Genomic DNA, 23,844 nt, shown 5'->3' on the forward strand with positions numbered 1-23,844 from the left:
AAATTTTCTTCACCCAATTCAAGGAAAAACGTTTTTTTTTTAAGTCAGACTTGACACGAGAATAGAAGCTTCAAGAAACTGATGATATGGGTCGTCCTCGTTGCTAAATTGGGACCCAAACTACCATGGATCGATTGGCAATCCTCCCGGCAGCAGTTGGTATGAATGTTACTAAAATGAAATTCATCGTATTGCTAGTTTTTGTTGTGAAAATGAAACTATATATTAATTACATATGTTGACAACATTTTTTAATAGTATTCATTAACATGATAATGAAGTTGGTTCGGTAAAGCTCTTCTAAGGGCTGTATTTGAAGTTGAACCTTTTAGTATTCATTAACACAACAACATAATTGATGTGTATTTAATTTTTCACAATGTCTTTATTGTAATTTCTGCTATGTGTTTGTGTTGATCGTGAAATCTAATGCGAATACAGCTTTCATTATCATTATTTGTCAAGCAAAATTTAAATGTAGGAAAATATTTCTGAAAACATATTGCATTGATAGACGAGTTTGCATGTTCAGCACCACTAACGATGAATATTGTTGTAACCATTATTTAATATATAAAAATTTAAAATTCTATAAAACTCAACATATAATTATAAATTAATTAAAATTTTAAAGATAAATATTAAAAAATAATTTAATTAATATTTTATTTTTAAATAATTTACATTCAAAATTTTAATTAGTTTGAAATTATATGTTGAGTGTTTTAAAATTTTAAATTTTTATAAATTAAATTAATGATGTTAAATGATATTCATTATTAATGATTCGTAAAATGTTAATAGAATTTTCCCTTCATTGATACGCAAAATTCCAAGTTGGCATGGCATGGTAAATTCAAAGCAGAAACTTGGAATAGCCGATCGGTTTTAAGATAACACCTGTTGGATAAATAGTTCAAATTTCGACGTAAAAAAACGCTCCTGGGCAGTTAACATTGGTTAAGATGAACTTGGAGAAGTAAAAGATTAGGCAATCAAGATAGGGTTAGGTCGTTTTGCCGGTACCGATGTGTCGTTTAGTAGTAAAAAACTTTAGATTTCACAAAAGCTGGGCGGTGGGGCTGCCACTTGACACAGATCATTCCAAAAAGAGAAAGAAGAAATGAGAAGAAGAACCATATATGATAGCGGTTTCTTCTTTATCTTGATTATTCTTTTCGTGAAACACATCAGCCATAACTCGCAACAAGAGTCGGGGTTTTTTTTTTTTTTGCAGAAATAGAATGAATCAAACGTTTTATTGAAAACGAACAAAACTATCACTCCACATCAGTAGAACTTAAACAATCAAAACGAATCGAAAGAGTCTCTCTTATACGCTACAAAGTCTGGACTCTGAACTCATAACATAGAAAAGAAAACAAGCAAAAGGGTTGAACATAGATTAGCAGAGCGAAACTAAGGCAAGGGACACGATGGCAACAGAGACGGCGGCAACAAGTGATGAAGCTGAGCTAGAGGAACCACCGTTGGGGGTTGAACCAGGTGTCGAAGTAGTCCTGGGGCCACTTCGGACATTCACACTTAGCTTTTGTCCGCCGGTGCAGTGACCTAGGACAGTGCAAATAAAGTGGTACTCTCCGGTCCTGTTAAGGGTAATGCTTGCTGGACCGTTTCTGTGCATAGAGATGGATTGGTACCGTTGCATCTGTCGTAAGCAGCTTCAGTCACCTCGGCAACGTTATGTGCGTCTGTAGCAAAGTTGAACTCTGCAAAAACAATTTGAAACATTCTTCGTCACAAAAGAAAAAAAAAATCAAAGAGAAACGTAACGGAGGTTGATATTGATATAAGAAAGTCACCAAGGATATCCCCAACGAAGAAGTTCTTCTTGTCGGCCCATTCATCATAAAAGTCACTATTACCGCCACCGGGAGGGACTGTCCAGCCGGTGGTGTCTCCCACGGTGTAATTTGCAGCATCTGTGCTCTGCAACACAGTTGATGCCAAAACAACAACAGCAACAAGTGCTGCTGCCATGCTCGTGATTTTCATCTCCATTTTTTCTTCTCTCCCTGGATATAAATTTAATGTGTTATCTTCTTAATTAAAGACAGTCGCCCCTTTGATCTTTAGCTCTCTGCTTTTCTAATGTGGATATGTTTATCCTTCCTCCCTCTGATTATAGTTTATATAGAGAGTGGTGGAGGCTGGGTTACACGTTTCATGGAAGTTGTTGAAGAAGATTTGGGCGTCGATTAATTAATAGCCATTTGTTTATGAGGAGCAGTTGGTGAATGCTATTCACACGCGGCACACTTGCTAAGCTCTTATTAAAAAAATAAAATACAAATTAAGCGGATAAAGAAACTATTATTATTATTTAGAAATTTTGGGTTCGAACATATATCAAGAGTATGAACGTTTAATATTAAATAGTTGAAAGTTATTTTTAAAAATATATTATTTTCTATTTATTTAAGATTAATAAAAAATTTAAATGAAAATAGAAAAAGTTTGCAAAAATCAACATTCACTCATCGCCACCGTCCGTTTTAATCTTTAATTTAGATTTTCAACACCATGGGATTGTGGTGGTGAACAATGTTGACTGCTGGAATTTTGATGCTTCTGTTCCATTAACTCAACAACGTAATATACGTGCTCTAAAATTAGGTATTATGAATTTGATTAAAATATTGATTTTCTATATTTCGTATTTTAACTACTAAATCTTATTGCTTTGCTCAAATCCAAATATATGATTTAAATTTACTTACAATTGGAATGAATACCGAATGATATATTTAAAAGTAATATAATATGTCCAGTACATATATACTTTGTATATATTTTTTTAATTTATTCAAATTTATGGTACAGCAAGACTTGGCACCACTAGAGTACGTCTCATGTGTAGGGATGGTACAGGTTGGGTTAGGTCGAATTTGATTTTCAGTCAACTCGACTCGAATTGAAAATATATACTCTCTACTCAAAATTTGATTCGATTCGAATTGGATTTAGGGGTACTTTCTGCCGATATGAACTCGACTCAATTTTTTAGATAAAATCCAAATTTGATCTTTTTAAAATAAATATGTTATTTTTATTCAATAAAAATAGAGATCTAATTGAAAAACAATAATATATAAAGAATTATTATATTTATTTTTAAATATATAAGGTAAATTTACATTATTTTTGGGTAGGATCGGATCGAGAATTTATCACCCTAAATCCGAATTGACCTAACCCGAACATATTTTTAAAAGACCCTACCCATACTCAATTTTTTAAAAAAATCTGATCCAATCAGATCGAATTAGAACCTGTCGAATTTGAGTATCGTGCCCATGCACTTGCAACATCTAAATCAGCTTAAAAAATTAAGAATTTATATTCGATTGGTATGATAATGATGTAGCAATCCGATTATTGGTTTGACATTTGAACGAACAACGTCAAATGTTTATACCTAATGTAGATATTGTATTAAAAATAATATATTAATATTTCATATATTAATTAATAATTCAAATTTCATGTTTAATACTATATAATGTATGAATTCAAATTTTAATCCTGACTCAGAATATAGAACAATATAAATTATATGATTTTAAATGATCAAATTTGAGAACATGAACTGAATCTACAACTAATGCATTATGGAGGGCCAATGAAAAATTTGAATTCAACAAATTCCACAGTTATGATCTGAATTAGGATTAAAATTTGAAATAACTGAATTAAACTATAAAGAGTAAATCCAGAATTTACAGATAGTACCGGCACTATCTATAGAATTTATCCTTTAGAAAACAAAAGCATGTAGGGATTTTCAGAATTTTCTGGGTCCACCCAATTGTTAATTACATTGCTTTGAAGAATTGGGGTTTTCAACTCTTTCTTCTTTGAGGAAGTCGGTAGACATACGTGGCATTGTCAGAAGTTTCTAGGCTTCTACTTGATCCTCTCATTTAGTTCAAGCAATTATTTGCTCATTTAAGCTGTGTTAGACAATATGAAACGAAAATGAGAGCTTTGAAATGAAATTAGAGTTTTTTAGTTATTTGTTTATTTTTATTAAATGTATTCAACTTGAAATTTTATTGTGTTTATGTATAAATTTTTTTATTTATTAATTTATGTGTCCATCTTAAAAAAATAATTTTTTTATATGTGTTATGAGTTTTTCTTGCCCCATGGGCTATCATTAAATAGCCTTCTGAAATTGTGAACTCTTTCATGAGATCCAAATGAAAGCTTCGACGCTTCGTTGATCATAACACAGTGGTTGCAGTTGTACGATTCATATACAAGGATAACCCTACAAGGCCTACAACACTCGTAAAACATGAAAAGAAAAAACAACCAAAATGAAGATTGTTATGGCAGATGAGAGATCCACTGCCATAGCCGAAGCACACCAATCTGGAGCACCTAATCATGGAACTTCTCAAAGCAACCACGCTATGGAGTTAAAATTACAAAAGGAAACACTTGAAGACTCTTAAATGAAAGATGTTTATGGACTGATCCGAACAACATAATTTCAAAGGGACTGAAGGAAAAAAAAGTCCTGCAAAATTGAGATGGATAGGCCATCTGTCACACAGCCAAAAGTCCCCGGAAAAACACCAAGCCACAGAGCAACAGGCATGGCTACTTGGTCCAACCAAAAAACTGTGCTGAATGTTGCTACATGTGTGAGTTGACTACATGAGTTCAATATTTCTACTGCCTTTAATGCCGTAAGTATAGTTGTTCGGATCTGGCTTAACAGCGCCTTCAACCCACGATCAGAAAAGGATATCACATCTCCACAAGCTCTCCATGAGCAGGTCAACGGTTTGAGTGCTGATTGAATTGCATTGCAGGAGATTCAGCCCCATCAGGGTCTTGCCCAATTTTTTCAGGAAGGTCAAGCTTTTGTTTGTTACTCCAGAACAACCCGAAAACGAAAGGACTTGCAGATGCAGTTGCTCTGCATGAGACAAGGCAGCAACACCAGCATCGGTGATTGCACACCTTGACACATCCAGGTCGCTTAGGAAAACACAATTGTCTGCAATTGCAACCAAACTTGCATCTGTAATCCTCCTGCAACCATCAAGATTGAGCATTTCGAGGGTTGCACCATGTATTTTCGTCAAGGCTAAAATGATCTCGTTGGTCAAATTTAAGCAGCCACTCAGATTCACCTTTAAAAGTCCTGCCTCACAATTCTGTAGAAGAGGCAGAAGACCTGCATCTGTGATGCCGCATAGCCCGCTCAGATCTATATACTGAAGTTGAGGGCACAATTTGCCTACCAAAGCCAGGCTGACAGTTCCAAATCCAGGACAGTTCCTTATAGACAATGATTTAAGGGAATTGCATGGGGAGGACAAAGGAGCTCCCAATGATATATCCTTAAAGCCCATGCACCTCACTATGGTAAGAGATTTTAATCCACAGTTTGAGAGAACACCGATAATTCCGGCTTGAGTGACCCTGTTGCACTCTTCCAATTGCAGGCACTCAAGAGAACCTGCAGACTTGGCAAAAGCCACCAATCCATCACCAGAAACAAAGAAACACCTACGAAGGCACATCTGCTTCAGGTTTATGCACACCTTTCCAATGGCTTCAAGACTAACATCAGTTACCCCACAGCAAGAAGTAATCATCAAAGAGACCAATTTTTGCAGGCCCTGAGCATTACCCATCACCCAAAATCCCTTCTCGGTCTCATTTTGTAGACCACTGAGAACTAAATTTGTCACAGACTTGCCGTAGTGTCCAATCACAGCAAGAGAAAAATCTGTGATGCTCAAACCCTGAAGCTTAACCTTTGAAAGGACAGAAGAAGATGATGACAGCAGGCTTGATACTCCATGATCGCCAACAAGTGGGCAGTCCTTGATAGAGATGGCATGCAGCTGGGGGCAGAGCTTTCCAATAGCATGGAGGCCCTCATTACCAATCTTTGGGCAAGATTCGATGCTCAGAGCAGTCAAATTAGGGCAGTTCTCTGCGATGGCAATTAGCCCCTTGTTTGAAACAGAAGGGCACTGGCAAAGGTCAAGCTTCTCCAACGAATGACATTCTTTAGCTATTTCAGACAGACCATCATCTCCAACATGCGGGACGTTCCACAAACAAAGTACCTTGAGAGAAGGGCAACCACGGGCTATAGCAGATAGCCCAAAATTAGTGACTCCACACGAAGAGCTGCTTCCCCTAATAGAAAGCTTTCCCAAACCACCATGACCGCTCGCTCCAACAGCAGCCGCAGCAAGCCTCATGTCAGTTGCTTTCTTTCCTTCTAAGCACCTTGAAAGATAACCATCAGCTTCCCCAGACGAGATAGTCTCAACATCATCAGAGCTTGAACTAATATTTTCCTTGACCACCTTGGATGACTCATATTCGCCCTTACGGATGCTGGTCATAAGCATAAGCCAGTGCTTTGAGGCACAAGCACAGGAGCTCCTTTCTCTGCCCCCAGGAATGCGCTTAAAGATCTCGAAAAGGCATTCATCAGGAAGAACATCGATTGATGGTTGCTTATTATGCTCGACCTCTGTTTCTCCAAAGAGAAACGGGGCACCAATACGAGCTCTTTTATGAGGAGGGTAGTACACGTCCAATTGGGAACTGATTGAACACAATCTACCCAAGTCACTGGACTTTGTATAAAAGGAACCCCCGGAGTAGAAATCATCATCATCTGAAATTCCAGCAAACATATCATCATCACACACCAACTCAAAGGATACTTCGAAATGAAAAATCCATGAGAAAATCAGACATATTCCTACAACAATATTTCCCCCCTTCCAAGAACAATCGTACAGCAGACTATTTGGTAAAAGCTTCCAACTTTTGATGCAAATATTCAAGGATCCAAACCTTACAATACATATTCATATAACTAACACTAGCTGAAACCAATATCAGAATCAGACCTCTATTGTGCTTAATATGATAGCATATAAAAAATAACCCGAATAAAGGATATTCATATCAACATAGATGATTATTACAACTTAGAAGCTATCTCCATATCATGCTTATATTTCAAAGTATATAATCGATCTAATAAACATAAACATCTCTATAAACCCAAACCCAATCTTAACTAACAAAAAAGAAGAGGAAAAAAAAAAGCTTACCACCGTAATTAACAAGAGCAGGCATGGTTGAATCCCAAAGAATAAACCTTTCAGATAATCCTCCGACCCGAAAATAAAACACCCAAAAAGAAAAACGCGAGAAGAACGCAGACCAAGTGTATCCCTTGAAAGCTTGAATGCATCAGAACTTGTTCCGACGTAAGAATACTTAAACGGGGAGAAAAAGGAATACGTAGAGGAAGAAGAAGGGAAATCTGTGTTAGCCGAAACAGAATACCATAGTTCTATATATTGGTTTGGGAAAAGATAAAAACGAAAAATGCCGTGTTAAGAAATTTCTATCTGATTACTTATCTAAAATTCTTTGCTGCAGATACATTATCTGACAACTTATGCACTGCACATGCAATGAATCTTTCTTGGAGCCCGTTTTCTCTTTTATTTTCTCTCTCTTTCTCGCCGAGTCCAACCAAACACCCAGTTACGGCGGCCTACTTGCCATTGAAATCTATGCAGATACTACGTAATTATTTTGGGACTCTGCATGCCGACTTATTTTCCATTATGCTGATCTATATTAGGTATAAATTTTACTTCCAACGGCTTAAATTTAATTGATATTTAAGTAGATAAGATCGGTAATTTGTTTTATTGGTTAAATTAAATGAAATATTTATTAATGAAAAGAAAGGGAAAACGACGACTTGTTCGATGCTTCAAGAACAAGTTGTATAAGTGAGTGTTTTTCATTATCTTTGATTAATTTGTCAATGGTTTTATTCATCAACCACTTGACCAAAATAAAATGTCTCTTAAAAAATTATTCAACAATAAATAAAACTAAAAATAAATCACATTCATAATGAGTCAAATATCTATAATTATAAAAAATCAATAATATTTTTTAATTAAATTAAATTATATAATTATTATCCTAAAATGCTTAAAATAATATCAAAATTAAGGGGTAACAATTGATAATGCAAAAAGAAAGTTCATGTACCAGTACACAATTTATAACAACATTAGTGGAACTCTTTCAGAATTATTTTGGAAACTAATTTTCGTCCATTTTTACACTAATAATACTTTTAGTATTAAAAAAATAACACCCTTTTTCATCATGTGGTTATACTTTTTGTAAGGGTCATTTTATAGGGCACATTTTAACTGACTTGATAGGTGAAATTTCATAAGTGCGTCACGTCGTATGTAACTTTTGACATATTTTAAACAACCTATAAAATTGCACTTTCTAAATGATAATTGTGAGTAGATTTAGCAGCCGTTGAACCTCACATCACTTTAATTTTGAGAATAGAAAATAAATAAAACAACGAGTATGGGAAGTAAAGTGGCAAATGGGTTCCCAAATGCATGAACTTTTTAGGATCTCTTGTTATGTTAAAGACAAATGGAGAATTATGTGCAATGAATTTGATCACCTCTTTATTTTAAAAAATGGTTTTATGAGTTGATATTATGTAATGTAGGTCCAATATATAATATATGGCCGCTAACGCAGGTGAAATTTGACAAATTGAAAGAGTCAAGAGAATCATTGCATGAATTTCTAGCATTGGTTGGCTTCACTTTTTATTTGCAATCTTTTTCGAATATTAATCGAATTACAATGTATCTAGTATTTATCAATTAAATACTATCTTCATTTTTGGGTCATTCGGATAATGATATATATACGTCAAACACTTAATATACAAACATATCTACTTTAATACTATTTATCTTGTTTAAGTTCAGGGTCTAGAATTTAAATTTTAAATAAATGTTGTAAATTTAGGGACAAAATAATGATTATGAATGAAAATTTAAAAAAAAAAATCAACTATACAGTTTTTATCTAAGACAAAGCATAAAGGCAACAAGAGTCTTCAAATTTCTTTGTTTTGTTTTCTACGTGAAAACCTGGAAATGGATGATAAATATTGTTAGGGGTGTTTATCGAGCGAGTTGGACATTGTTCTACTCGTGTTCGTTAAAAAATTTCATTGATTCGTTGTTCGTTAAGAAAGTTTGTTGCTCGTTAAGCAGTTTAATAAAATTATCCACGGGCTGTATGATTTTGTTGTTGACAGCATAGCAAGTGATCAGTATAGTTTGGCTTATCTGAATGCGAACCATTGGCATTTCATTCTATCCCCTAACGGATCAGCTCAATCATTTTTTTCCCAACGAATCAATCGTGGAGGTCGCCAATTAATTCCAATAATTTCCTATACAGTAAATATTGTTATACATCTTTACATGTTTTACTATAGAGTGGTATTAGATTCGAGTCTTTCGATTATATATTTTAAGATTTTTAAATAAATTTAAATGTTGATGATATGTGTTATATTTTGATCAATAGAATTATTTTAATTTAATATAAAAATTATTTAAAGAAATTTAAAAATAAATAGTAGCATTTTATTAAGTCATTTTTTCACATTAAGATATGTCATGTTAGTATTTCGGTCCAACCATGCATGTGTAGTCTTCTTTAAAAACTGAACCTTTGTTGACTAACGATAAGAGATTATTTCGTCCTAAATTAAAATATTGAAAGTTATTTTTTTAAATAATATTATCAAAATAACAATTTAATGAAATGTTGGAAATACCTTTTTAGCAATATACCAATAATATAAAAGAACACTTTTTTTATGTGCATCAAGTGGATTTATATTCTTGCATAAAAGATTTATTTATATCATTTTAATGAATAACAGGGATAGATTGTATTATACAATCCTTTAGATATAATGGAATCTCTAGAGTTTTAATCTAGATTAAATAATTAATAATTACACGAAAAGTTATATATAATATAATAAAATAAGCAAACCCTTTTCATATACATCAAGTTGAATGAGTTTAATAGAAATCTTTGGGGGAGGGGTTCTGTTTAATGTAAGAAATGTCATTTGAGGGAGAAATGTTTACAATTGGGAGGAAACGACATTTCTTGGTTTGGTACTAAGAATTCAACCCAATATTCAAGATCCAATCTTTTTATTTGTTTTAGTGGACAAAAGGCAAGTCTGAGACTTTAGTTAGTTGCCAAGTGGGGAAGAATTGTGTGGATTCAAGTTGCTACTTTTGGTTCGCTTTAGCTCAAGATTGGATTTTTAGGTTAAAAAAGTTTCCAATTATTTTACGATCAATTCAATGACTACTCTGTCATGCACCTCTATAATGACCAGTTGCAAAAGGGGATAAAAAATAATTTTATTATTTAATTAAATATTAAAATTTAATTTTAAAGTTTTAATTTGGTGTTTGAACTCCATTTATAGTTCAAATAAGTTATTGACCGTAAGTATTATTTTAGATCAAAAAGTGAAGTTTGAGTACTAATTTGAACCACTAAGTTTGTTCAAGCACTTAATCGGACTCTAAAAAACTTTAGATATCATATTAAACCTTAAAACTAAGCTTATGTATCAAATTGTACATTGAAACTAAGTTTAGGTACCAAAATATATTTACCCTTTTTATGTTTGTAAATATTATTTTGCCTTAATGTTTAAACTAATGCAAAAAGTATTAAAAACGGCAAAACCGAAGAATACATAAGTTGATTAATTCATGTGAATGAGATCATAAGTTGATTCATTTTATGATCTCATTGCATGCAGTTGTGTTGTATGTACCCATAGGCAATAGTTTTTTCGTAAGAAGATGGGTTATCCGTCGTTGACGGTCAGGAATGGACCGAGAGATACAACCGCATCTGACATACCTTGAAATTTTATAGTTTTACACCCTCTAAATTTCTAATATAACTTTCCAAATTCACACAACTGACATAAAATTCTACGGCTCACGTGCGGGATGTACCATGTAGTGCACAAAATACTTATATATGATATATCAAATTATACAAATGAAATCGAAGCTTCCATTTTGATCATTTTGTTTATTCCTTTCCCCACATCTATATACAGCTTCCCCTACATGTTCAGAATTACAAAGATGGACAGTTTAAATAAGTAAAAACTAAACTCATTTTTCTTTCTCTATACTTACTTCAATCGTACAATCCCTCCTGCTCCCATGCTTCAACCAAAAAATCAATCATTTTCTGCAAAATCAAGCCATTGTTAGAAGTCGGCAAAAGCAATGCAGGCCATGAAAAGCTTACTTACAAGCCAGCAACATGGGGAGCAGACTTACAGAAAGAAGAATTGGCTGAGGGAATGGATTCCTGGTCCCAAGTAAACTTTCATAAGATGCATTCAAACTGTAACATGGCAAAATTAAGATTAGTAGGACGGATACAAACTACTAAAAGATTACTTTATCATGTTCGATCCACAGTCCGGTTAACGTTTATTCATAGCTCAATACGTTTACTCTTCACCTCATTTGTTCATAACAATCTTTACTAACCAGAATTACATACACTAAAATTCATTACCGCTAAAAAGTGCGTGTGTATGTCACATAAAGACAAAACAAACTTTGACCGTACAGATATATTGATTATTAAGTAAAATGTAGAATGAAAACAGAGTGAAGTATCGGGATTGGGAAAGAAGCTATCATGCCCTATATATGCCGGCTAGCTTCTCTCTGGGTTACCATATTTTAAGACTTCATGCCATAATTAAATGACATGCTAATTTATGGTACTCTTAAGGAGTAAAACTTGATCCTCTATTTGTCCAACGAACATAATCTGCAAATTTCAGCTAGATTCAATGCACTTTTGTTTTCAGCGAATGGTCCAGCCTTTCAATGCCAATCAAAGAATAGGATTAGCTAAGCAAGATTTGATTTTCATTTCAACAGCATCTTCTTAGTTACTGAATGTCACTAAATTGAGATGAAGAAAAAACTGCTGTTAGTATAGGAAAACTGTGTATTAAACTGACATCTACTTAAACAGCAGGACAGCACTTTGCTCTGAAAATTTCGTGGATGACTATTTTCGACTAGAAACTCAGAATCTCAAGATGATGATGATGAGTGGCACACCTTAATCTAGGCTCTCGGCTTCGTTGAGTATGATTCCTATGCCTACCACTTCCAATCCATTGGAGTCTGGCCTGATTCCAGATAATAAGGCCTGCAATGAGCACAAAGATAATGACACATTTTAATTATGAGGATCTCGAAGTTGACAATATCATGCATCAAATTTCAATCCTTGGTTCATATATCCTGTAGACTTGGAAAAAGAATAATAATCAAAACTTGCCCTGATTCGCAAAATCAGATGAGTTGACCATGCCACCACTGCTACTGCATTGACTTAGAATTTGGTCTGATGCACTGATCGACAACAAGCTCCTTTGAGATTGGAGAGCACTGTTTTCCAATTCATATGTACTGCTGCTCCAAAAATCATCAGAAATGCTAGGCTTCCTCACTATACGCCCTCGAATTCTCAATCCTTTTGATGGCTGATCCACCGCAATAATTGGTGTTGGTTTAGAGCAGCATCCAAAACAACCACTGCTCTGTTGAAAACCAAGTTAAAACAATACACATATAAAACATCTATCGAAAAGATACTTCAGAACACATGAATTTGAAGGAACATGGATTTTCCCAAGCATAGGAGGTTCCATTTGGTCAAAGAAATTATATCCTTTTCAAGGATTCAATTCCTAGACTAGCAAACTAGAGCCAGATTTCTTGTGAGCATTAGATTCAGTAACAAGGATGAAGGAACTCAACCTGAAGAGTGTCCATTTTCTACATTTCCCTCCAAAAGACTCTTGTCTTAACATCTTCTCGTGGTACTAAAGCTCCATTAAAACCAAGAAAACTAAGAAATCATATTAAGCTTCGCAAAAGCCCCTTGTTCTCCACCTCACATCAGATGTTTATTCATTAAGGATTTTGTTCAATCCCGTCAAACAGGCATATCGTGCATAAACAAGCTATGTTATTGATTTCTAATAGCAACTCTAAACTGGGTTTGGTCCTAACTCCTAGTAACTACCTCTCTTTTAACTTAAATCCTATTAAATTGCTGAAATATCAATCTCATTTTCTCAGTACATAAAGAGAAATAAACTACAATCTATGTATAAGAAGAAGAAGATAAAAGAACTTACGACATGTATTTGAGGAGGTCAGTGACCCAAGTAGTGATCATACTATGAACAGTGACCATGGCAGAAAAACTATCAAAGAACACCAGTCATTAGCACCCCTCACAACCGACAACGATTACGAGAAGAAGAATCCGAAAAAGAAAAAAAAAACTCCAAAAGCCAGCTGAAATAGAAAGCAAGGAATGTGGAAATAATTTATTGGCTAGTCGAGACTAGGACAGTGGTGGGAAAGATATTTTGATAGTGAGGAAAAGGGGGCTGCTGCAACTTGATTGGGGTTATTGTCTTATTGGTAGTAGGGTGGAATTGGGGTAAAATTGGCCCATTACTGTAGCCAAGAAAAATTGGAGAATAGGATTGTCTGAGTTTTATTTTGGGATATAAGACATTTTCTACAATATAGAAGACGAGTTTAATATGTTAAAATTATTTTATTCTTCGGTTATTATTTTAATTTTTTTGATAACTCGACATCTCGAAATGACAAGTTCTATTATTATATATTTTTTAGTTGAATTGAAATTTGAAAATAAAAATGTTGAAACTCGTCACGTCGAGGTGACGATGTGATGAGTTCCAACATTCATTTTGAGAAATTTTAACTATAAATAAGAGTTGAGTTAGTTAATAGAGTTATATGATAATCAAATCATGCATTTGTGGGAATAATATTTCATGCAAATTTCGAAATATCATTTTGGGTCTGGTTACTCTGATATTGATGATTCTAATTCAAACTTGTCTTTAGATGAGAAGTGTGTGAAAGAGTCAATAAATTGATTCTTGATCAAAGTAAGGAGATGAAAAGAGAGGAGGAGGAGGAGAAGAATATAAATTTTCAGTGGTGAATTATCACTTCATATCATAAAAACGTGTATTTCATATTGGCCAAATAATACACCATTTAACCAACTTTTGCGACGGTCATTTAATCATCTTTAGAAACTTATCAGTGATATATAAACTCAAATCAAAAAACTTTTCTCTAGTGCATTATCACTTCATATCAGAAAAATGTGCATTCCACATAGGTCAAATAATGCACAATTTCACCAACTTTTGTAGTGACCATTTAATCATCTTCAACAACTATTAATATGCGTGAGTTGAAAGCCATTTTACTCATTTGAAGGGAAAAAAACTAAAACACATCTTTAACCATCAAAGCTTGAGTTTTTTTCAAACATGGCAACTATTTGTGTAATTTTTTTATGATTACAAAACTTTAACCATGTGTTTCGAAACCAATATTCAACTAGACGAGTTGAAGTTCAACATAGAATAAGGGTTAAACTCGAAAGCAGTAGAAGAGTATCTTCGTTACACTATAAATTGTCACTATCATGCACGAGGTTTCATCTAAGCAGTGAAATCGACCTTGCTAGCATGATTAAGACATATTTTTATCATTCTTTGTCTAATGTTGATTTGTTTGTAGAGTTAGCTGATCTCGACCTTGCTCGTACAATTGAGGATGTTGCTTCCAACTCGAATATCTCACCAACTCACACAAATGTCAAAGAAACAAACATAGATGATGGAAACCCAGAAGCATGGTCTACTAATTACAAAGATTAAAACATCTTAATGAATATTGCTATGATTATGATTTTATTTACTGTTTAGGGTGTTTGTGAGGTTAGTCCTATTTACGTACTTAAGGTGATGTATTAAGTTTGTTGTTTTTTCTTCTTCTTACTGTGCATTTCTCATGGTTCGTTGTTATTCTCTCCATAATGTCATGCTTAATGGTTAATGTAATGTTCATAGTTCGTTGTTGTTTTGAACAAAATCTATTGCAATCTGATTAATTTTTCAGTCATATATTAATATGATCGTTCCGACTCCTGACACTAAGGAAATAAAAACAACAACTAAATATAACCACTTACATCACATCACCTAAGCATTACGACTTTACTTTTTAAATAGACCATAAAAAAACATCAGCCACGCCAAATAAATATATTAAGCAACTCGTCACCTCAACTGATGAGTTCCAACGTATTTTTTTCCAATTTTCGATTCAACTAAAAATAAAAATAATATAAACAAACCTATCACTTCGATGTGACGAGTTCTCAAAAAAATATTAAAATATTTTACTACAAATATAATAATATTATATCAAGTTCCCCTGTATAAAATATAAATAAAAGTCTGACGGCTCTATTTCCCAAAAAAATCCTGGGCGACGGTAATGGGCCAAAAAACAGTGGAATTGGCCAATCAAATACATGAAAACAATGCTAAAATAATGTTAAGCCCAAACAAAGTGAGACGTGCATGTGAAAGGCAAAAGTAAAAAGTAAACATGGATCCTCATCTAATCCCAAAATATCAAATGGGCTCTCTTTTCGGCCTAACACTTCAAGATCAGAACTCAAATTTTGAGTCGAGTTTAACTGAGTTTGAATTGGGCTCGTGCAAGCTGTTAATAAGCTTTTTTTAAAACTCGCTTCATAAGACTCAGGGATTCATCTAAACAATTTTTTTTATTAATATGTGGTAAGTGAAAAATAATATCCGTTTAAACATCAACCATTTGAGTTTGAACACTCACACGTCTATTATCGCTAGTGCTCGAATCCCGAACATCAATAAATAACAACAATTCATTTACTAACGAAGTCTCTTGTTTGGTGTATTCATCTAAACAATTGATTTGTTAAAACTCAAATATAATAATTAAACTATTTTTTAATCGACATGAAACTTTTAGGTTGCGTTTGGTTCACGGAATGTAAGATTACCAGTGGGAATAAAAGATTACCAGAGAATAGGATTACTGGGAATGTTGTATTTTGTGTTTGGTTGGTTTAGCAGGAATGTAAGATTACCGTGTTTGGTCAAAGGAATAAAAGATTATTGGAATGTATTTGACCAAATTGTCCTTATTATATATTTGTATAATATTACAAATTGTAAAATATTTATATATTTTCTTTAAAAAATTAAATTCATAATATTTATATAATTTTTTTACAAAATTAAAAATATAAAAAAATGTTTAATGAAAGGGTAAAAAATATTTAACCCCTAAATTTCATATAAAATTTTAATTATACTTTTTTTGTAAATCTAAAATAATTTAAGGATAAATTTGTAATTTAACCTTCGTAGAATTTTTATTATTCAATGACAGAAGAATGATATTTTTGAAAAAAATAAAAATTTAAGGGCATTTTAGTCCAAAACGCCGGTAATGTTACAATACCTAAGGGAATGGAGGTAATGACATTCCCGGTAATATACCCCAAAAAATCTACTATTGGTAATAAAACATTACCGGGAATGAGATTCCCGACCAACCAAACATGATGGGAATCCCATATTCCTTGAACCAAACACCCCCTAAGCTGATATGCATGCAATGATGCAACGTTGCACCCACCTAAGAAAGAATGTTTGTTTAATCTCAAGTTGTCGGTACAACGCATACAACATTTGGAACCAATGTGTACTTTCTTAAAAGTGCATATCCCCAAATTAACGTTGTTGCTAAATTAATGGATCAAAACATTATCGGTTGGTCTGAATGGTTAAATTCATTTCTTCGTCGAAAAAGAAGGAGAAATGGTAATGTTAGAACTGTTTTAAACATGTGAGGAATCAATAGCAACGTCAACCCAACGTCATTACCACTAAATCAAATAGCCAAAACTCCCCATTATCTTAATTTTGTGTGGTGATCCTTATCTTCAAACCGCCTGCCTCGCCATTTTTATTAAGGCAAAACAAACACCACTCATCAGCTTACCTCACCCACATAAATTCCTTCAAGCAATTAGTCGATGCTCATTTCTTTGAAAACCTGATGCTTTAAAAAATTATAAATTTTATTATTTAATTTACTTTTCACTCTTATTTTAATTATTGAAATTTAGAAATTTTGAAATCATATATAGTATCGATAAAAAAATAATAAAAAAAGGTGATTTTAAAGAGCGAAAATAAGCAACAATCGGAACAACCATGGCACAAAATTCAAATTATTGACGTGATGAGGAAATGGAATTTTGATCAAATTATTGAGGTGATAAGGAAATGGGATTTTGATCAAATTATTGGCTAACTTTATGTTAATTAAGTTAGTTGAGAAGGCTAACTTAAGCAAAAAGTATTGGCTCTTTTTTCTGACTAAATGTAAGAGGTGGGCCCATATTGGACCACTTTATTTATATATATATATATAAATAAAAAGAACATGTAAGAGAACATGAAAGCCATTGGCTCTTTTGTTTTGATTTAAAATTGAAAAATATAAATAAGGGTAAACTACACGAGTGACCACCGAACTATGATCATCAACCATTTTGACCACCAATGTTTAAAAGCGATCAAACAGACCAACAACTATTTAAAGCGATCGAACAAACTGCTGGCCTTTAATTTTTAACAGAGCTGATGACATGGGCGTTAATAAAATTAGCATAATCATATTTGGTCTTTGATATTTACACATTGTATCAATTTAGTCACTATTTTAATTCAATTAATTAAATTTAGTCATTCAACCCGAATATGTCACATGTCACTATATAATTGGAGGGTAAATTTAATTAATTTTAATATGTTAATTAAATAAATTTTCTTACCAATTTAATGGTGACACGTGTTACCACCCGTGTAAAGGGAAAACATATTGGAAAAGAAATGTATTTGGGTGGATTCAAACCAAGAACCTTGGGAGTCCCTAGGAAGTCTTTTACCACTTAGCCGAAGCCATTTATTTGGTACACAATCTTTTATATATTGTGTTTGATATTATTATTTTTTGGATAAATCAAATTTTATTATCCAGAAGAGCAGAGTTCTGCTACAAAAACAATCAACCAATCAGAACAAAACTAACAACAACGTATTAAAAGACAATGATTGGTTTAAGTAATACCCCAATTAATACAAAGGTTAGAGTTTATTCTATCAGCTCTATTAATATTTTTACCCTTAAGTTGAATTCGCACAACTTCAGTAATAACCTTGAGCAATTCATCAGGTGATCTATGACGACCTTGGAAGATTCTACAATTTCTTTCCTCTCACAATGTGTAGATATAGGCAGTCCAAGCAATCTTCAGGATTGTGGTGAGCAATGATTTCCCTTTCCATGATGAAGAAGCAAGAGTAACCATTTCTTCTCATGAAGATGAAACATTCTTCAAGCCATTAAGCGAAAGGACAGAGTTCCAAAGGCGAACAACAAGAGCGCATTGACAGAAAAGATGATTTCTTGTCTCCTGATCGTTACTGCAGTTAACACAGGTTCCTTTAGTGAAAATTCCCATTTTGAGAAGCCGATCTCTTGTTGGTAATCTGTTTAACAAAGACATCCAAGCAATCAAACTGAATTTAGGAATGTGCATGGAAAATCAGATCAGATTCTTCCAGGGAACTTTCTCCCTTTTGATTCGAATAGATTCCCAAATGTCATTAAGCCTAAGATAACCATAAGAAGATAAGATTGTGAGAGCAATGGAGCGCAATTTTAAAATTATAGTAACAGTCCAACTCACATTATTTCACACAAACATATATATATATATATAATTATTAAAATTCTAATAAATTTTTATTTTACATGAGTTTAATATTTTTATTTTTAAATTAAATTATTTTTATTTTGTGATTTGGATTCTCTAAATAATTTTAATATAATTTATATATTATTATTTAAAAGTAATTGTAAAAAATAATTTAAATAAAAATATTAAACTTATTTTTATTTTTTGATTTAGATTCTCTATATAATTTTAATAAAATTTTATTTTTAATATAATTCATATATTATTATTTAAAAATAATTGTAAAAACTATTAAACTCGTTTTTATTTTTAAATCTTACAGTGACTATAATTTGATATATATGTGAAATATAATTTATTTATTATATTTTTTTAATAATTATATTTATGTTTATATGAAATAATTTCAAATACAATATAAAAAAGATTGTACACTTTAGAACCAAACACATGGATTTGGCTCAGTGCCAAAAGCTTGCCTAGGGACTCTCAAGGTCCCCGGTCGAATCCACCCAAATGTACTTCCATTCCAATATATTTTCCCTTTGCACAAGTGGTGATACGTGTCATCATCGGATTGTTGAAAAATATTATTTAATTAACATATTAAAATTAATTAAATTTACCCTCTAATTATATAGTGGCATGTGAAATCTTGGGATTTGAGGACTAAATTTAATTAATTGAATTGAAATAGTAACTAAATTGATACAATGTATAAATATCAAGAACCAAATATATAGTATATCAATTTTATTAACGGTCACGTCATCAGCTATGTTAAAAATTAATGACCAGTGATATGTTTGATCGTTTTTAAATGTTGGTGGTCAAAATGATTGATAACCACAGTTCAGTGATCACCCGTGTAGTTTACCCTAAAAATAATATTTTTTTGAAAAAAAGTTAATCAGTAAGGTAATTGAGGGATCTAGGGAAGCATCTAAATCAGCATCTTTATATTACCATGAGATTTCTCTACGTCATGTGCCTTTTTTTTTATCGATGTGGTAATGTGGTTGTCTTTGATTGAAGCGTATTTTTTGAAATGGGGATGTGTCGTGTTCCACTGCCGTCTCCGATTATTGTTAGGGTAAATTACGTAATCAGTCATTGAACTATAAAATGTATTATATGCTGATCATTAAATAAAAAAGTTTATCAGTTAAATCATTAAATTTTAATTCTTGATGTCACTCTAATTAGTGTAATACTAATTTTAACCCTCCATATCTATATTTGATCTCCGAACGTCTTAATTGTCTCACAATTATAGAGTCAGTTGAGAGGTTAAATCATCTGATAGATCTAGGAAATATATTTGATATCTTAAAGAGAATTGTCTTCAAATAGATTCTAATATTAACACAATTCGTCAGCCATACAAAAAAAAGAGGTGAAATGGTTGTCCGCCATTTTTTTTAAATTTGGAAAAATTAAAGATGTATGAAAATGCTCACATGGCTTGTGTAATCACATCTGGAACATGTTTGGGACAAGACAAGGGCCGCTGAGGGAGGATTAATATATAACTTAAGTCTTAACGTTAACCTTATTGCTCAATTAGGCTCTAATTATTGGGTCATCAAACATTGACTAACCTACCCCAAATTCTTTTGAACTGCGTTGCACTTCAATTATTAGTACGCATTTTAGGTACGTAATCAGTACACATTATAGTATTTACCGACTAATATATTTCATCACTTATAAAAATAATATCTAAATTAAAAATTTGAAAGAAAAATATATTTCTATAAAAGCTTTTGTTAATTTAGTAATCAAATAAATATTAAAAAAAGACAAGAGGTGTGATGGGAAAACCGATTGTGTCCCAATTTCAGTGCAAACATTTCATATTGCATCCTTTGCCTATCTGTCGAGTTTCTCCGACCATAAGTGTGAATAGGGAAGTATCTAGGCGGGGTAAGTAAATGTAGTTTCCCTAAAAATTTAAAATATTTATATATTTTTTATTGAAAATTTATTTTCACCCTCCTATAAATTTATAAATTTAAATTCATTTCTTAAAATTTTATAAATTCAAATTCATCCCCTAACATAAAATTTTATGTTTGTCCATGATTATAAAAAAGAATGCGGATCATTGAATAACGGAGAGGAAGGTAATTTAGTCAAAGTTAAGATGGACGTACGTCATTTGGCATGTTGTTTTATGATATTTAAAAGTAATTCTTGAGATAAATTCATATATATATTAAACTTCTTACTGTAAGAAAATTACCGGTAAATAGCATATAAAGAAAGAAACACTATTCAAGACGTAACGTAATCTACACAATTCCATTCCTTTTATACATGAGTATTATATATATTGTGACGTTAAAAGCTTTGCTTGGTCCGCCCGTCGGCTAATTTTTTTTTATTCACTTTTACCTTAATTATTTATATGAAGTCATGAGACAGAACAGATGTGATCATGACCGGATCAACCTATATAGTACAATTTCTGATAAAACTTCAAAATTTAAAACAATTTCTACAATTTGTTTTAAACAATACATTATTAATTATTAATTGATTTTGATTATCAACCATAAATATTGAAAATTCAAATTCAAATTTTAAATATATTAAGAAGGATAATTACGAAAAATTTACACAAGAAAAGCTAGACTATCTACAAAATTACAAACTACAGGCACAAAATAAACACTAATTTGATTGTACAATAATAAAAATCAAAATCTGTGTTAATTTTACTTTTCCTTGTTCTCCTGCCCTAATATATTTTTCAGTAGGAGTAAGCTAATCGTTGAACAACACGATCCCTGAGAATTCCATTGTACAGAGCAAGTCTGTTAGCAGGGATTCCTAAATCTCTACCTCCACCAAATTTCTTGAGCTTTGGCGTTGAATTCAAAGCCGTCGTTGCTGAATTGTTGGTCCCGACACGATTCTTCAGCTGCTTCCTGAACTCCGCTCCATCACTCCTTGGATCCATCACATCCTCTGCAAACCGCACTTTCTTCTTATTCTTCTTCTTCCCTTCTTTAAAAACAAACCCAAGAAAGAAAAAAGGAAACATTTTAATCATGTAAAGAAACAGTATGTTCTCATGCAATCGTTTGTTATAGATATGTACCAGAAGATATGCAGGAACGGAGGACTTGTTGAGAAGGGTGTGAGATTTGATCTAAAGATTTCTGTAGGCGAAAAGCAAGGAGAATTACAGTGCCGGAGACTGCCATAGCTGTTGCTAATACCATTCCTTGTGAGCTCAACATCGACGCCATATTTTAACCAACAATCTCAAAATGGGTGGAAAAGAGTTGATGGGAGAAGAGAGTTGGTGTTTACTGAGTATAAATACAAAGATGGTCTATAACATAAACTAAGTCTGAATGCTTGAATAAAATATTGGAATCAAATGGCCAATTATTTGTATCTCTAGAAAGGAAAAGAAGCTCTGATTGGTGGGTTGAAAGGAAAGCAAAGGGATGACTAGCGTTGTTTGCTTTTACAGACAAGGCTCTAGGATTGGGATCTCTTAACTGCTGCTCGTGCACTACACGGCAATGCCCGACTAGATAACCAAACCCCTCGACTAATTCTTTGTAGCGCGTCACCTGGACGCTTCACTTTTAGGTGTTTTTTTTATTATATGTATTTCTTTAGTATATTACAAATTGGGATTTGGGAATTTATGTCTAAATGTTAGGGAATAAAGTCTGGATCTCTGGGTTGTTGGTAATAATTAAAAAAAAAATTATATATATTTCGTTTTTGAGTTGTCTGTAATGGCTAGATTCTTTGGATAAGATGTCAATTAAGGGCGCTTTCAATGCTTGTTTATCTGTAAGATCAGTTAGAGGTGGCGGATGCATGCATGAAAGATTAGGTGTTTGCATTTTCGTTTGCTTTCTCAAAATTCCATTTATAAAAGAAAAGTCGAATCGGTTTCTGTGTTGGGCAAAAATTCAAACATTTTTCAAGAGAGTCAGAATCTCAAGGAAAGAATGAGGCTAATTAAGGAAGTAACCAAAAACGGGGGGCAAAAACAAGAAGATGAAAAAAGAGACTTTGTATGAAACGGACAATGATCTGCAATGTACAATGACAGACAAACATGCTTTTGTCTGTAAAACTCTTTCAAACTCCACACACATGGGGCTCCCTTAATTTTCACTAGGAGAGTGAATTTCACGCCCTTACGAGAGTCAAGGGAGCGTATTGAGAGTTTCATCTGCTAAATAATCTATTGGTTAATTTACCTTTGAAGATTCCTTTGCATCGTGTCATGCATGATGTGTCAGAGTCCGCCATGCCAAAGGCTTCTGTTTGGGGCTTCATAAGGGTATTTTATATTAAAAACCTCAAGTGTGCGTTTGGTTCACGGAATGTAAGATTATTAGTGGGAATGTAAGATTACCAGTGGGAATATAAGATTATCAGAGAATAGGATTACTGTGAATGTTGTATTTTGTGTTTGGTTTGTTTAGCAGGAATGTAAGATTACCGTGTTTGATTAAAGGAATAAAAGATTATTAGAATATATTTGACCAAATTGTTCTTATTATATATTTGTATAATATTACAAATTGAAAATATTTATATTTTCTTTAAAAAAATTAAATTCATAATATTTATATAAATATTTTTTCAAAATTAAAAATATAAAAATGTTTAATGAAAGGGTAAATATTTTAATCTATAAACTTCATATAAAATTTTAATTATAGATTTTTTTTTGTAAATCTAAAATAATTTAAGGATAAATTTGTAATTTAACATTCGTAGAATTTTTATTATTCAATGACAGAAGAATGATATTTTTGAAAAAAATAAAAATTTAAGGGCATTTTAGTCCAAAACGCCGGTAATGTTACAATACCTAAGGGAATGGAGGTAATGACATTCCCGGTAATATACCTAAAAAAATCTACTATTGGTAATAAAACATTACCGGGAATGAGATTCCCGGCCAACCAAACATAGGAATGTGGGATTCCCATCCCATGGGAATCCCACAACCCTTGAACCAAACACCCCCCAAATACATAATTATGTAAAGGAATAAGACCCTCTATGAATTATATAAAAGAATAACCCTCGAATCTTCCGCATATGACGACTTCGTGACCTGTAAACACCGTGTTAAATATTTGTACATTCTAACACACAAGATACGTCGATGTGAAC

At 32.6% G+C, this 23,844-nt stretch overlaps 3 protein-coding genes and 1 pseudogene across 5 annotated transcripts; all 4 read right to left on the reverse strand.

Annotated features, from left to right (window-relative positions):
* Positions 1 to 1,342: 1,342 nt before the first annotated feature.
* LOC120138234 lies at positions 1,343 to 2,088 on the reverse strand (annotated as a pseudogene).
* A 2,637-nt stretch (positions 2,089 to 4,725) lies between these two features.
* Positions 4,726 to 7,350, reverse strand: LOC120138499 (EIN3-binding F-box protein 1-like). Of its 2 annotated transcripts, none has more exons than XM_039153977.1 (2): positions 7,125 to 7,350; positions 4,726 to 6,679 (listed from the first exon to the last, which is right to left on the reverse strand). In XM_039153977.1, exons 1-2 carry the CDS (start codon positions 7,147 to 7,149, stop codon positions 4,767 to 4,769), a joined length of 1,938 nt encoding a protein of 645 aa, XP_039009908.1. In that variant the 5' UTR covers positions 7,150 to 7,350; the 3' UTR covers positions 4,726 to 4,766. The 2 variants fall into 2 exon arrangements, with proteins under 2 accessions (XP_039009908.1, XP_039009963.1); XM_039154032.1 differs by having other exon boundaries at positions 7,128 to 7,189.
* Positions 7,351 to 10,932: 3,582 nt separating this feature from the next.
* LOC120138647 lies at positions 10,933 to 13,297 on the reverse strand. The gene is made up of 5 exons (XM_039154099.1): positions 13,157 to 13,297; positions 12,292 to 12,548; positions 12,069 to 12,159; positions 11,265 to 11,331; positions 10,933 to 11,172 (listed from the first exon to the last, which is right to left on the reverse strand). Exons 1-5 carry the CDS (start codon positions 13,213 to 13,215, stop codon positions 11,119 to 11,121), a joined length of 528 nt encoding a protein of 175 aa, XP_039010030.1. The 5' UTR covers positions 13,216 to 13,297; the 3' UTR covers positions 10,933 to 11,118.
* An 8,117-nt stretch (positions 13,298 to 21,414) lies between these two features.
* Positions 21,415 to 22,146, reverse strand: LOC120138746. Of its 2 annotated transcripts, none has more exons than XM_039154241.1 (2): positions 21,788 to 22,146; positions 21,415 to 21,690 (listed from the first exon to the last, which is right to left on the reverse strand). In XM_039154241.1, the coding sequence occupies exons 1-2, from the start codon at positions 21,936 to 21,938 to the stop codon at positions 21,437 to 21,439; spliced, it is 405 nt and encodes a 134-aa protein (XP_039010172.1). In that variant the 5' UTR covers positions 21,939 to 22,146; the 3' UTR covers positions 21,415 to 21,436. The 2 variants fall into 2 exon arrangements, with proteins under 2 accessions (XP_039010172.1, XP_039010117.1); XM_039154186.1 differs by having other exon boundaries at positions 21,415 to 21,693; positions 21,788 to 22,142.
* Positions 22,147 to 23,844: the final 1,698 nt, after the last annotated feature.

The sequence above is a fragment of the Hibiscus syriacus genome, unplaced genomic scaffold (assembly GCF_006381635.1).
Source record: "Hibiscus syriacus cultivar Baekdansim isolate YM2019G1 unplaced genomic scaffold, ASM638163v2 tig00000170_pilon, whole genome shotgun sequence".
NCBI lineage: Eukaryota > Viridiplantae > Streptophyta > Magnoliopsida > Malvales > Malvaceae > Hibiscus > Hibiscus syriacus.

Coding starts and splice junctions, on each gene's coding strand:
- LOC120138499 (XM_039153977.1), bottom strand. CDS start 7,149: ATGCCTGCTCTTGTTAATTACGGTG. Junction 6,680..7,124: donor TGCTCTTGTTAATTACGGTG/GTAAGCTTTTTT, acceptor CTGGAATTTCAG/ATGATGATGATTTCTACTCC.
- LOC120138647 (XM_039154099.1), bottom strand. CDS start 13,215: ATGGTCACTGTTCATAGTATGATCACTACTTGGGTCACTGACCTCCTC. Junction 12,549..13,156: donor GACCTCCTCAAATACATGTC/GTAAGTTCTTTT, acceptor TCAACAGAGCAG/TGGTTGTTTTGGATGCTGCT. Junction 11,173..11,264: donor CTCAGCCAATTCTTCTTTCT/GTAAGTCTGCTC, acceptor TTGATTTTGCAG/AAAATGATTGATTTTTTGGT.
- LOC120138746 (XM_039154186.1), bottom strand. CDS start 21,938: ATGGCGTCGATGTTGAGCTCACAAGGAATGGTATTAGCAACAGCTATG. Junction 21,694..21,787: donor CCGTTCCTGCATATCTTCTG/GTACATATCTAT, acceptor TTGTTTTTAAAG/AAGGGAAGAAGAAGAATAAG.